General features: G+C 40.5%; 1 protein-coding gene across 1 annotated transcript; it reads left to right on the top strand.

Moving 5' to 3' along the window:
* The first annotated feature begins 2,146 nt into the window (after positions 1 to 2,146).
* On the top strand, positions 2,147 to 7,455 carry si:ch1073-459b3.2 (growth arrest-specific protein 1). Its single transcript, XM_057854854.1, has 2 exons — positions 2,147 to 2,386; positions 2,516 to 7,455. Exon 2 carries the CDS (start codon positions 2,572 to 2,574, stop codon positions 3,328 to 3,330), a length of 759 nt encoding a protein of 252 aa, XP_057710837.1. The 5' UTR covers positions 2,147 to 2,386; positions 2,516 to 2,571; the 3' UTR covers positions 3,331 to 7,455.
* The last annotated feature ends 4,907 nt before the right edge of the window (positions 7,456 to 12,362 follow it).

Here is a 12,362-nt window from a genome sequence, read left to right as displayed (position 1 = left end):
CCCTTTGCAAAAAGTTTGGACACCGCTGTTTAACCGGTGATCCGTAGACGAGGCCAGCTTCTTTCACTTGTTACCAGCTAAATATTATTCAAAAAATAAAGATGGTGGAAGAAATACAGGGTGACCAAAAAAAAAGTTTACACTCAGTTGACTGCTTGTTTAAAAGCCATTGAAACATATCTAAATAGGTTGTCATGCTTAAGTGATTTATTAAGGTCACTCAATGCAGCTGGTAATCTCTCGTCTCTACAATTCCTGTGCTTCTGCTGAAAATGAAGAAAACTTTAGCTGTACCTGAACTGCTGCGTGCTGGTCTGACACCTACTGAGATTGCAGCAAATCTGAGAATATCCAGATGTGCAGTCTACAAAGTTAAAAAGAAGCTGAAAGATACTGGAACAGCCTCACGAAAACCTGGGTCTGGAAGTGCGGATCTGTGCAGACCAAAAAGTTGATTGACAAGGTGATATGTGGCCACCCCAGAGTCCCGATCTCAATCCCCTGGATTATAGCATATGGGCAACTGTGGAGGACAGTGCCTGTAAGAAGCCACAAACTTCTGTGGCAGCCTTGGAGAGGTCCATTGTTAGATCTTGGGAAAAGATGACAGCATCCTACATAAAGAAGACCTGTCAAGCGTTCCGCTGGCGCCTGGAGGCTGTTGTGACACTTAAGGGAGGACACATTGAAAAATAGAGTGTACTGTACATGTTCTTTACAATAAGGTATAATTTGTGATTAAATTCCAATTCTAAGCTGAATAAACATGGCATTTTAAGTTGTATTATGGCAGTGTAAACTTTTTTTTGGGTCACCTTGTAAGCATCTTGAATTTGAAACGGTATGTTGTCGGCGATTAGCCTAGCAATGATCTTAATTGTGGTTGTCAACCCAAAACCCTCTAAATATATATTAAATGCTTCTTACCAGATATAAAATGACTACTACATAATCTGTGGTAATCGTTTGGAGCCCAGTTTTCTCGTCAAATTGCAGCAGTCCATCTCGCTCTCCTCTCCGGGTCTCTCGGAATACAGTAGAACTTCAAGTCTCTCCGTCTGTCTTCTCTGTTATTGCAACCAACCGCCACACACGCCTTCACCATTTTGATTATTAATGTTAACGAGCAGAAAAACACGCCATAATAGGAGGAATTTACGTAGCGGTAATGCATCAACATGACGAGTTGACGGACAATATGGCGCGGGGGCGTGGTTGTGACGTCATGTGAGTAGGGTCTATACTCTGCTTGTTTCATTTAAACTATGGTGTAAGTCCTATTTATTTTATATTGGGTGTGTTAGAGAAATACAAACAGTTGATCGGTAAATAGGAGAAAAGATACTATTCCCTTCACGTGGAAGCGCCCGTAATCTCAGAGCTATTGCTAGTTTTCGAGTGCAGTGTAAGATTGGAGAGCTGTAAATTACTTTGCTCTACAAGGCAATCTCAATTGAATGACACGTTTTGTGGACTGGCCTCCTCATAGGGAGATGCTGCGCCGACGCATGGCCAATTGGACACAATGGCGGTGAAACGGGCCAGAAAATACTATTCTACAAGGCTGAGGAATGTGAGACAGCAGTGGCAGCTGAGAGAGGAGGGTGCGGGTGGCAATTAGAGCTCTAGAAGACCTTCAGCAATGAGGTCATTGTGAAGGTTTGGTCAAAAGGGATAAGGAGAGGACTGTGTACTCCAGGAGAAATAAACCAAACTTATTTCAATTATGTGAAGAAGAAAAAAGTTGCATAATGGTGGATAGTTTATACAGATCTTATGTTACAGTCAAGTAGTGATGTACAATAGACAATGATATATCGCCAATATCATTATTAGTACACAACGCAGACGAACACTACTGGTTAAATATGTATTATGCCAAATGGATCGGACGTCTGTTGCCATCAGTTGCAGTGATTGAGATTTAAATATATTTTTGGTATATGTGGTGTGTGTTTTATACTGACTAAAGTAAATGTTTTGGGGGCGTCCGAGCATACATGACTGGCTCTGCTCTCACTAGAGTCATGAGAGGATGTGCATGCACAACCAGAGCTGCTGTAGATCTGCTCATTGGCGACCAATCAGCTGCCAGGACAGGAGAGAGAGAAAGAGAGCTAGAGAGAGCGAAAGAGAGAGCAAGTAAAAAAAACTTTTCTTTCTTGGGGGAGGGGTGTTGTGAGCAAAGCTCTGTGGAGCGCGAAGCGTAACAGCACAGACGAGAGAGGACAAAGAAGAAAGAAGGCACAGGAGACACAACCAAGCAGTTGGGATACTTTTTCCAGCTTTTTTTTGCAAGGAACAACAAACTTTTCACAGCTTTTTGCGGGACGCGATAAGATGGACATTCGTGCGCTTGCACGCGGTTGGTCCCTGAACGCACCAAGTACGTAAGAGTTGGAACTAGAGAATTGAAAGCTTGAGTGTGTTCACGCACTCTGCTTTAACACCCACGCGCGGTGGCTTCATGACGTGTTTTCCGGGAATTTACGAGGTATTTTTGTCTACTTCATAGCCCAGTGAGGTTTGATGATGTGCTGCAGGAAGAAGGGTTCGAGTTAACCCCTAAGAATGAGATGTTGGTGCGGTGCCCTGGCACTGCTCCCGTGGATGCTGGTGGCCTTGGAGGCCCAGCTCATCTGCTGGCAGGCCCTCCTACGCTGCCACGCCGAGCCCGAGTGCGAACTCGCCTACAGCCAGTACTTGGCTGCCTGTGAGGGCAACCTGCGGGGCACGAGGAGGCAGTGCCCCAGCCACTGCATCAACGCGCTAATCCGCCTCAACCACACCCGCAGCGGGCCAGACCTGGAAAGATGCGAGTGCGCCCAGGACGCAGAGTGCCTGGGGGCCAAACGCGCCATTGAGCCGTGTCTACCACGTCAGTACCCGGACGACGGCGACGGGGGGATCGGTTGCATGGAGGCCCGCAGACGTTGCGAGGAGGACAGCCACTGCCACGCTTCCCTGGCCGCGTACCTGTCCTACTGCGGACAGCTGTTCAACGGACGCAAATGCTCCACCAAGTGCAAAGCCACGATCCAACAGATGCTTTTCATCCCTGACGGGGCACTTCTCAACCGCTGCGTTTGCGACGGTGTGGAGAGGCCTTTCTGCGAGGTGGTCAAGGAGAATATGAGCAAGCTCTGTTCCATCGGGAACCACCACGGCATCAATGCCGATCAGCCGGATGTGGACGACATGTACGAGGATGAGGACTATGACGCCAGGCAGGACAGAGAAGACGTCTACGGCGAGCACTCGGCGGCTCCCAGGTGGTTGTCTACATTTGGGATGCTCTTGGTGCTCCCTCTGGGATTAATCTGCTTGTGACAGTTGGATTTATTCCAGAAAACCGGGACAACTGGATGAAGGGATGCTGGTTTTCATCCTTGCGGAGAACACTTTGGATTACTTCCGCGGAGGGTTCAATTTTCTTCTATATCAGCATATGGCATATGAATCTGGAAATCTTTAAGAATTTCCAATTATGAAGAATGTTCTTTCGGGTTTTGTCGACTGTATACAGCGGGATATCCTGGAGAAACTGTGAAAACCCACCATTTTGGCCTTTATCTTCTCGGGACAGGACATTTTAATCTCCCAGTCCAGGGGTGTGCCAAATGAAGGTCCACTCATCCTCTACAGCAGGGGTGTCAAACTCATTTATGGCAGTTAGTCTCTGTTCAGACAGCTGGCATATCTGATTCCAATCAGATTTTTAGCAAGTATTCTGCGCCACATTATTGATCCATCTCACAGGGTCATCCAGCGTATAGGGACATCACGGACAGTCAAAACCAATCTTAACTGTTCATACCGAGAAGCATCTTGTCCATATCTGATATGAAACTATGTGGTTTCAATCCGTTTGGCAAAAATCAGATTTCTGTGATTGTGACTGTTCAGACTGCAAGAAGCAATCCAGTTTCAATCTGGATGGGCTAAAAGTCAGATTTTTGCTGCCAGTCTGAACAAGGTCTTAGATTTCATGTCGACTGGACTAGCTTATTTTTGGCCAAATAAGAGCAAGTCCTTCCACTTTAAAATGAATTGGACGTCTATCCTTGTCAATGGCAGGCATTGAGTTCATTTTGCGTCACTTCCCTGTAATTTTTCAATGCTTACGGGTCACTTCTTGTAAATTTTGGATCATTTCCTGATGATTTTTTTAGGTATTTTTTGTTGATTTTGGAGCACTTTCAAGTGACTTCCTCTTGATTTGGTGCCACTTCCTGATAGTTTTGGAGCATTTTTGGATCAATTCCTTGTTTACTCAATGGCTGCCATTGACGGTGCCTGACGTCAATAGCACTAAAAGATGCAGCAGGGCCGAGAATGAAAAGTGGTATTTGGCATGTGTCAAAATTGATTTTGCCATGTGGCATTTTTTTGCCATGTGGCAAAATTGCTTTTGCCATGTGGCATTTTTTTGCCATATGGCTTTTTTTTTCGCCATGTGTAAAATTGATTTTGCCATGTGGCATTTTTGCCATATGGCAAAATGTATTTTGACATTTGGAATTTTTTTGGGAATGTGGCCAAATGGATTTTGCAATGTGGCATTGTTTTTGGTATGTGGCATTTTTTATTTTGGTATATTGCATTTTTGCAGGCCATCCATGCCCATGCCATTGACAGCTCTGCACGTCCAAATTTTTCATTCATTTAAATGGCACAAAAACATGTGTTGCTGTGATGTTTGACCACACACTTACCATTACAGCACATTGACATTCAACCGGCACCTAAGTAAGGCTCTGCCATTGACAGCTATGAACGTCCAAATTTTCCATTCATTTTAAATGGCAGAAAGACATGTGTGGCTGTGATTTTTGACCATACAGTTACCATTACAGCGAACTGACATTCAGTTGGCACCCAAGTCAGGCTATTCCATTGACGGCTATGAACGTCCAAATTTTACATTCATTTTGAATGGCAAAAAAAAACATGTGTTTGTGATTTTTGACCATACACTTTACATTACAGCACATTGACAATCTACTGGCACCCAAATAAGGCTATGCCATTGACGGCTATGAACATCCAAATTTTCCATTCCTTTTAAATGGCAGAAATGCCACATGGCAAAAAAAATTGCACATGCAAAAAAAAAAAAGAAAAACCAAATGGCAAAATTAGTTTTGCCCAATGAAAAAAAATAAAATGCCACATGGCAAAATCCATTTTGCCACAAACCAAATACCACTTTTGGTTCTTGCTGTCTCTCGGTGAGCATTCACAGCCGATGCTTTCAGTTTAAGTGAACTGAACGTCTATTGCTGTCAAAGGCAGGCAATGAGTTAATTTGTCTTCACTTCCTTGTAATTTTAAAATGCTTACAGGTAACTTCCTGTTCATTTTCTGGTCATTTCTAGGCTGCTTCTTGTTGATTTTGGAGCACTTCCAGCTGACTTCTTGTTGGGGTTTTTTTTTTGTGTGCATTTTTGCGTCACTTCCTTGTCAACTCATTGGCTGCCATTGACAGCACTAGACGTGCAATTCATTTTGACCTAGGAGAGGGGGGCGAATGAACAAATACGTATAAGCATATGATTTTGCATTAACAGTTTGAAAGAGATACAACGTGCCTTTGACACCCCTGCTCCACCGCGCCATATGCTGTGGTAATCTAGACACTTGGGGAGAACTGTAAACCCACTTCAAGGAGATGGAAAATACTTTTGAGGACTAAACCATTCAACATTTGATTCTGGTTTAGGATTACATCTAGATCCTGAGACTGTCTTACAACCTCATCCTTAGAAACTCATGTTTCATGTGTCTTTATTAGAGCTAAACACTCACCAAACACATTTGGAACCCTTGTTAATTTCCACAACCTTTGTGGATTACAACTGAATTTGCGAATCAGTTCATAAAATTGTCACCTTGAACTCCCAACCGTGGGAAAACTGGACTTTCCAGACTTAAAATAAGTGGCCGGGCATCGTCTACTCGCTGGCGGCTTCCGCTTGTTTGCTCTTGGTGTCAATAGTACTTGGAGTGTTGCTTTATTAAGACCTTAGATAAATACTGGGCCTCTCCCTGTCCAGGTCTGTTTACTCTTCTACTTTTGTCACGGTAACCACCACACTTCAAATATTTGCAGGGGGGGACAGAATCAAGTGCTTAAATTAAGTGAAGTAGTACCCTCCACACAAGTTTTTGTGCAGAAGCCCCCTCCGGCTCCCACCTTCGGCGTGAGGTTGTTTTATAGCACTTTTCCTCTTAGAACACACAACGCCCCTTTTCCTTCTCCTGACTTCATGCCTCTATGACACCTCATTTTATTACGGCTAACTCTTTTGTTTGCTCACATTATATTCTTTTTTTCGCTCTCTCGGTTTTGAGCATTATATCCAATACTTGTCATCTAAAATGGTGCTTTTGCAAAGTAGGGGTGTCCCGATTCGATATTTACGAACCGTACAGCTATTTTTGAAGTATCGGACAATATCGGATTTGCTAACAAGATTGGATCCGATCCAGTAGTCGCATGTTTTCAGTCCCAGCGTGCTTTTTGGCTGCTGTAAATCAAAGTGTAAATTAGACTACAGCTCTTTAGAACAGGGGTCCCCAAACTTTTTCCTGTGAGGGCCACATAACTTTTCCCTTCTCTGATGAGGGGCCTGGGTCAGTTTGTAACAGAAAAAGTGTGACGATTGCAGGAGTGCCTAAATGTAAAAACAATTTTGTTTTTCAGAAAGCCACAATCAAATAACCCTTTCTGGATTCTTCCCGGAACAAAAGTTTCTGGCTTCTTTACGGAACAAATATGATATGATATGATATGATATGATATGATATGATATGATATGATATGATATATGATATGATATATGATATGATATATGATATATGATATGATATGATATGATAATAACACTATTAATTAAATAGATAATAACCAAATAACCATCTCTGAGTTCTTCACAGAAAAAGGGCAGGAAATAAATAACACTATTGAGAAAAAAAAAAAAACATTCAAAATGCTCTCTGTCTCACCAAATGTGGAGGCGGGCCGTATACGGCCCGCGGGCTGTAGTTGGGGACCCCTGCTTTAGAAACTAATGATAGTTACAGACCATTAGGAGTGTGACAGTATATCGAAAAGGTGATATATTTTAGCCCAAAAGGTTGGGTCCCGACAAGAATCAATATATCGTTTTGAAAAGGTGTCACTGTTTTAAAATAATAACAAAAAAAGGAACCAACAGGTTGCCATCAAATTCTTCCAATAGAATAGTGTGTATATTAGCTCACTGGCTGCCATTGACGGCGTTAGACATCTACTGTATTGGCCCGAATATAAGACGGCCCTGATTATAAGACGACCCCCAATTTTCAAGACTGAAGTTTGAAAAAAGACTTTTTGAACACCAAATTAATTTTTATACAGAAAATAATTACATTACATCTGAAACAAATGATTATAACAATATATTTGAGAGAGTTATTTTGCCTCATTCAAATCTTAATATCTGAACATTTGAATATGTAAAATAAAGTGCAATGACATTCATAAATAAATGGCTTCTGGTTTTTGAAATGTAAATAAACCAATCTGTTGTGATTAAACAACAAAATTGCAATATCTGCATTAATCATCAAAGTGAAGTCTAACTGTAACTGTAACTTGAAACAAATCTGAATAAGGAAAAACATTGCAATAAAATAATGCAAACTGGTTAAACTTGGGAGTAGCTGAGATCTGTCATGACAGAACATCGATTCAGTGATATCTGGCGCCATCTAGCGTCGTGAATGGGGAGAGTAGCTGAGATCTGTCATGACAGAACATCGCTTCAATGATATCTGGCGCCATCTAGAGTCGTGAATGGGTTTAACGTCTAGACCGTGAATATAAGACGACCCCCACTTTTTCAGTCTTATTTCAATGCAAAAAACATCGTCTTGTATTCGGGCCAATAATCCATTTTGACTGGATTGGACATCTAGCGCCGTCAATGGCATTGAAACCAAAGCATTCACAGCCAGTCTTCGCAGTTACTCAGGCACTTACTGCTCATTTTGAGTCACTTCCAATTGATTTTGGAACATTCCCGAGTCACTTCTTGTTCACTAACCCAGAATTAACAGGATATTACCCAGCAATTCCCAAAAATAAACAGGAAGTGACCCATAAATGCTCCAAAATCAACAGGAAGCCTAAGCCTAATGGCCATAGACAGCCAATCTGTTTGAAGTGGGAGGGATGGCAGCAAAGGAACGAACGGTGCCACCCGTCCTCTTCAAATCGATTGGACAGTGAAAGCATGAAAAGATGTTGTTTTTCGGTTTATTCGGTGTATTGTAAAATATAGTAAAATGAATTCCTGACCCCTGTATTGATAATTGTTATATCGTCATATCGTGAGAAGTGTCTCGCAAATCCTGAGCTACCCAGAGGTTTCCACTATAGTTGTCCGATATTATCGGGTGGGCGATAATATCGACCGATAAAAGCATTTAAAATAATATCGGCATCGGTTTTGCGCCAATATGTACAGTAGGGCTGCAGCTATCAATTATTTTAGTAGTCGATTAATCGATGAACTAGTTAATTCGAATAATCAAGTAATCGGATAAGGAACAAAATATTAAAATACCTGAGCTGAGCCTCAAATGGCATAAAAAAAAAAAAAAAAAAAAAAAATTAGGATATAAGTACTACAAAAGAATAATTGGCTAACTTACATAGCATAGGTCCTCTAGCTTAAATGCTATAAAATGCATTTAAAATATATATATATATATTTTTTTTTTTTACAATGCTCTTAACAAATGGTTCAAACACGTGTTTCCACAAAAAAAATGGCTAAATATGCCTATAAACTAAATTACAAATGCATTAACAAACATTAGCTCACAAAAAAAACATAGCTTATGTTGGTCTCAACAGGGAGCAGCTGGATTCACCCATGTGAAATAAGTTAAGTCATATTCGCTATTGCCACTAGAGGGCAAAGTATCCACCTAAATCAATAAAACTAAATGCAAACACCTTCAAAACAAACCATTACAACACCATTTTAATTCAAACGAATACTCGAAGCAGCAAAATTTAAATCAAATCTTTTTTCTAATCGAATTACTCGAGTTAATCGATTAATCGTTGCAGCACTAGGTACAGTATGTCGTCTTAAAAGTTAATGTACAAGCCTGCAGCCTTTGTACATGGGCTGGTCACAGCTTAGCACAGTAGCTATGCTCAGAATGACCTTTAGATGTCTCCATACTAAGATGCTTGGGATTAGACTATTTATATTCATGGTGCACAAATAAAATGACCAATAAATGAAAAATAATTATTTATAAACTCATCACATGTAACTACTGCATTGCCAGAAATAAACTCACAAATACACAAAATGTATATTTTGTTTTATTATTTTTCACAGAATCTTAATTTGGAAAACTTTAAAGTTGTTACATTTACCATTATTAAAGCATCCATTGAAGCATCACAATATAATTATCCATAATATGTTAAGTCAAAGACTGCATCGTATCGGTTTGATATCGGTATCGTGTTTTTGAAGTTGGACAACATTGGGATATTGGTAATCAGTCACAAAGTTATCATTGGACAACTCTAGTTCCCACCTCTCACCAGAGGAGCTTGGTCTAATACAAAAAAAATATGGTCTAAAAGTATTGGATCGTCTCGGCAAAACATCTTGAAAAACAATCAGATCGGAAGTCCAAAAATCTGCATCGGGACATCCCTATAATGCAAAGCTAATGACCGCTAACCATACGCAACTACAATGAACCTTTACTTGTATCCTCCTATTGTTCTACGATACTATACACGGATTTGAAGCGTTAAAAGTTTTTCCAACATTGAATTTACGAGGGGGAATTCCATTATGTGAAGGAAGCGCTATTTTTGAAATGTAAACGTCAAATGCTAACTGCTAACATGCTAACATCATAGCTAAAAATGTAATCAGTTCTTTTAGATTGTGTTGTTTGAATACAAATGATGGAAGAAGCTAAATCAATATATTTGGGGATTATACAAGTCTCAATGAGGAAACTTGAAACTAGAACTTTAATAATAGTAGGAACTAACACTGCACAAATAACAAATAACACTGTTTACATTTTGCTAACACTCAACATGCTATAAAAATGTTTTTTAAACAAGTGTGCCAGCAGGAATTCTATGTTTATTTTCACAGAAAAGAATGTTGATAAATGTTAAATTATGAAGCCAGAATATGAAGACGAATGTATATATAGTATTTGACAGTATTATGCGATTATATGAGGTGAAATAAGCCAGTGTAATAAACAAGTTGGAAGCCATGACTGATATTTGTGCAGATTTTTTAAAAATAAAATGGTTTTATAATGTGAGCTCAAATGTTTATTTCAATATAGCGTGTATTAGCACCAAGCATGAAGTGACTATAACTCATTTTTTAAAAAGTCTTTTTGATTTTTTAACATGGCACGGTGGACAACCGGTCCACACAAGCGCCTCACAGTTTAGAGGTCATGGTTGCGTATCCGTGCACCGACCTTCCTGTGTGGAGTTAGCATGTTCTTCCTGTGCCTCCCTGGGATTTCTCCCGGTAGTCCAGTTTAACTAACAAACAGCAGTAAACAATATAAAGTGAGTTTAATCAATTAATCTAACTCTCACAACCTGAGACAACTGTTCAAGTAGACATAGCCTACTGTACTTGAAGTATTTTGACTTGAAATAGTGTTTATATCTCCACCTCGTAAAGGACAAATTTTCCTCTGAATGCTCTGCCATCATATCCCTGCATCTGTTTTGCGTGTGCACGCGCTGTTCCGGTTTGTGTGTGGAAACACCGGCTCTGATTGGCTTACCATGACATATGACTCTAACCCTCAGCCAATCACAATCACTTCCATCGCATCTATCCAGGTGGTGCATTCAGGTAGCCTCGTCCCCTTACTCCTCCCGTCAAGATGGAAGCAGCATTCTTGCTGGCTGACAGTGGGGGATGGGAACGAGGCTAGCATTCAGGTGTAGCAAAAACAGAAACGTTAGCAAGCTTTGAAAAGCATTGTCTAATTGAATGAGTAGGGACAAACAGCCTGGAGTCATAAGAAGTACGTGCTGTAGTATTCTGATACAGAATTATCCGAGGCACCCTAAAGTGCACACGGCACCAATATTGTTTTGCCCACATGATGCGGGAGTGAGTTAGAGACACGGCCTGCCGAGAGCCGTACGTTTGTGTTAATGTTGAAGTTATATGTGCTATTAAAGAAACAGAGTGCCAGCACGTCTAGTGTGGTATATCTTTGCTAAGAAAAAGCACAAAACACGTGCGCTATTCTCGAGCCTGAATGCACCCCAAGTCTTGGATGACAAATAAATAGAGCAGAGTAGACTCGCTACGGCTGGTCGTTTCTTCAATTTATTCAGAGTAAGTAACGCACCGCTTTTGACCGTCAGTAACGGTAACGACGTTGTTACGGCGGAAAAAATAATAAATTAGATTACCCCGTTACTGTTATGTAAGGGCGTTATTTCTAACGACGTTATTCCCAACACTGCACAAGACGGACATAAAAATTCAACATACTGTACATGAGTACTGTATTTGTTTACTATAACAATAAATCCACAAGATGGCATTAACATTATTAACATTCTTTCTTTTAAAGGGATCCACGGATAGAAAGACTTGTAGTTCTTAAAAGATAAATTTGAGTACAAGTTATAGTAATTTTATATTAAAACCCCTCTTAAAGTTTTTGTTTTAATAAAATTTGTAAAATTTTCAATCAAAAAATAAACTAATAGCTCGCCATTGTTGACGTCGCCGAGCGGTGACGTCACATCGGGCTCCCTGCCGTTCTTCCACAGTGTCTTTAACTACGTAAGGTAGTGATTGAAATACACCAAAAGGTGTCAATAGCGAGTTTTAAATTAATTAGAGATCTAGCCAAGGCAAAGTCTGAGTAAGTTTTATGCGTATTTTGCATATCTATTCGATTGGGAATGCCAGTTCTCTTTGTATTGAGCGCTTTTCTTTTCGTGAACATTTTTTTTTTTGAGAGAGAGATACGAATATTATTTTTGTTGTGCTTTCACTAAACGATACTGTAGCGACTTAACTGTTCCGCCCAAATGCATGATGGGAAGTTGGGCAACCATACTGTCAGTGCTGGCTGCAAATGGTATACAGTATGTTCTGCATTGTGTTCAATCAGGCGTATTAAGAAAAAGAACGCCTCCTGCTCCGCCCAAATGCATGATGGGAAGTTGGGCAACCATGACTGTCAGTGGTGGCTGCAAATGGTATACAGTAATAGCAGTATGTTCTGCGTTGTGTTCAATTAGGCGTGTTAAGAAAAAGATCGTCTCA

This window comes from Corythoichthys intestinalis, chromosome 1, assembly GCF_030265065.1.
Source record: "Corythoichthys intestinalis isolate RoL2023-P3 chromosome 1, ASM3026506v1, whole genome shotgun sequence".
In the NCBI taxonomy this organism is placed as follows: Eukaryota; Metazoa; Chordata; class Actinopteri; order Syngnathiformes; family Syngnathidae; genus Corythoichthys; species Corythoichthys intestinalis.
This window is presented reverse-complemented; position numbering and strand designations above follow the sequence as displayed.

What these genes read in the sequence shown, in the direction of transcription:
- si:ch1073-459b3.2 (XM_057854854.1), top strand. Translation starts at nt 2,572, where the DNA reads ATGAGATGTTGGTGCGGTGCCCTGGCACTGCTCCCGTGGATGCTGGTG.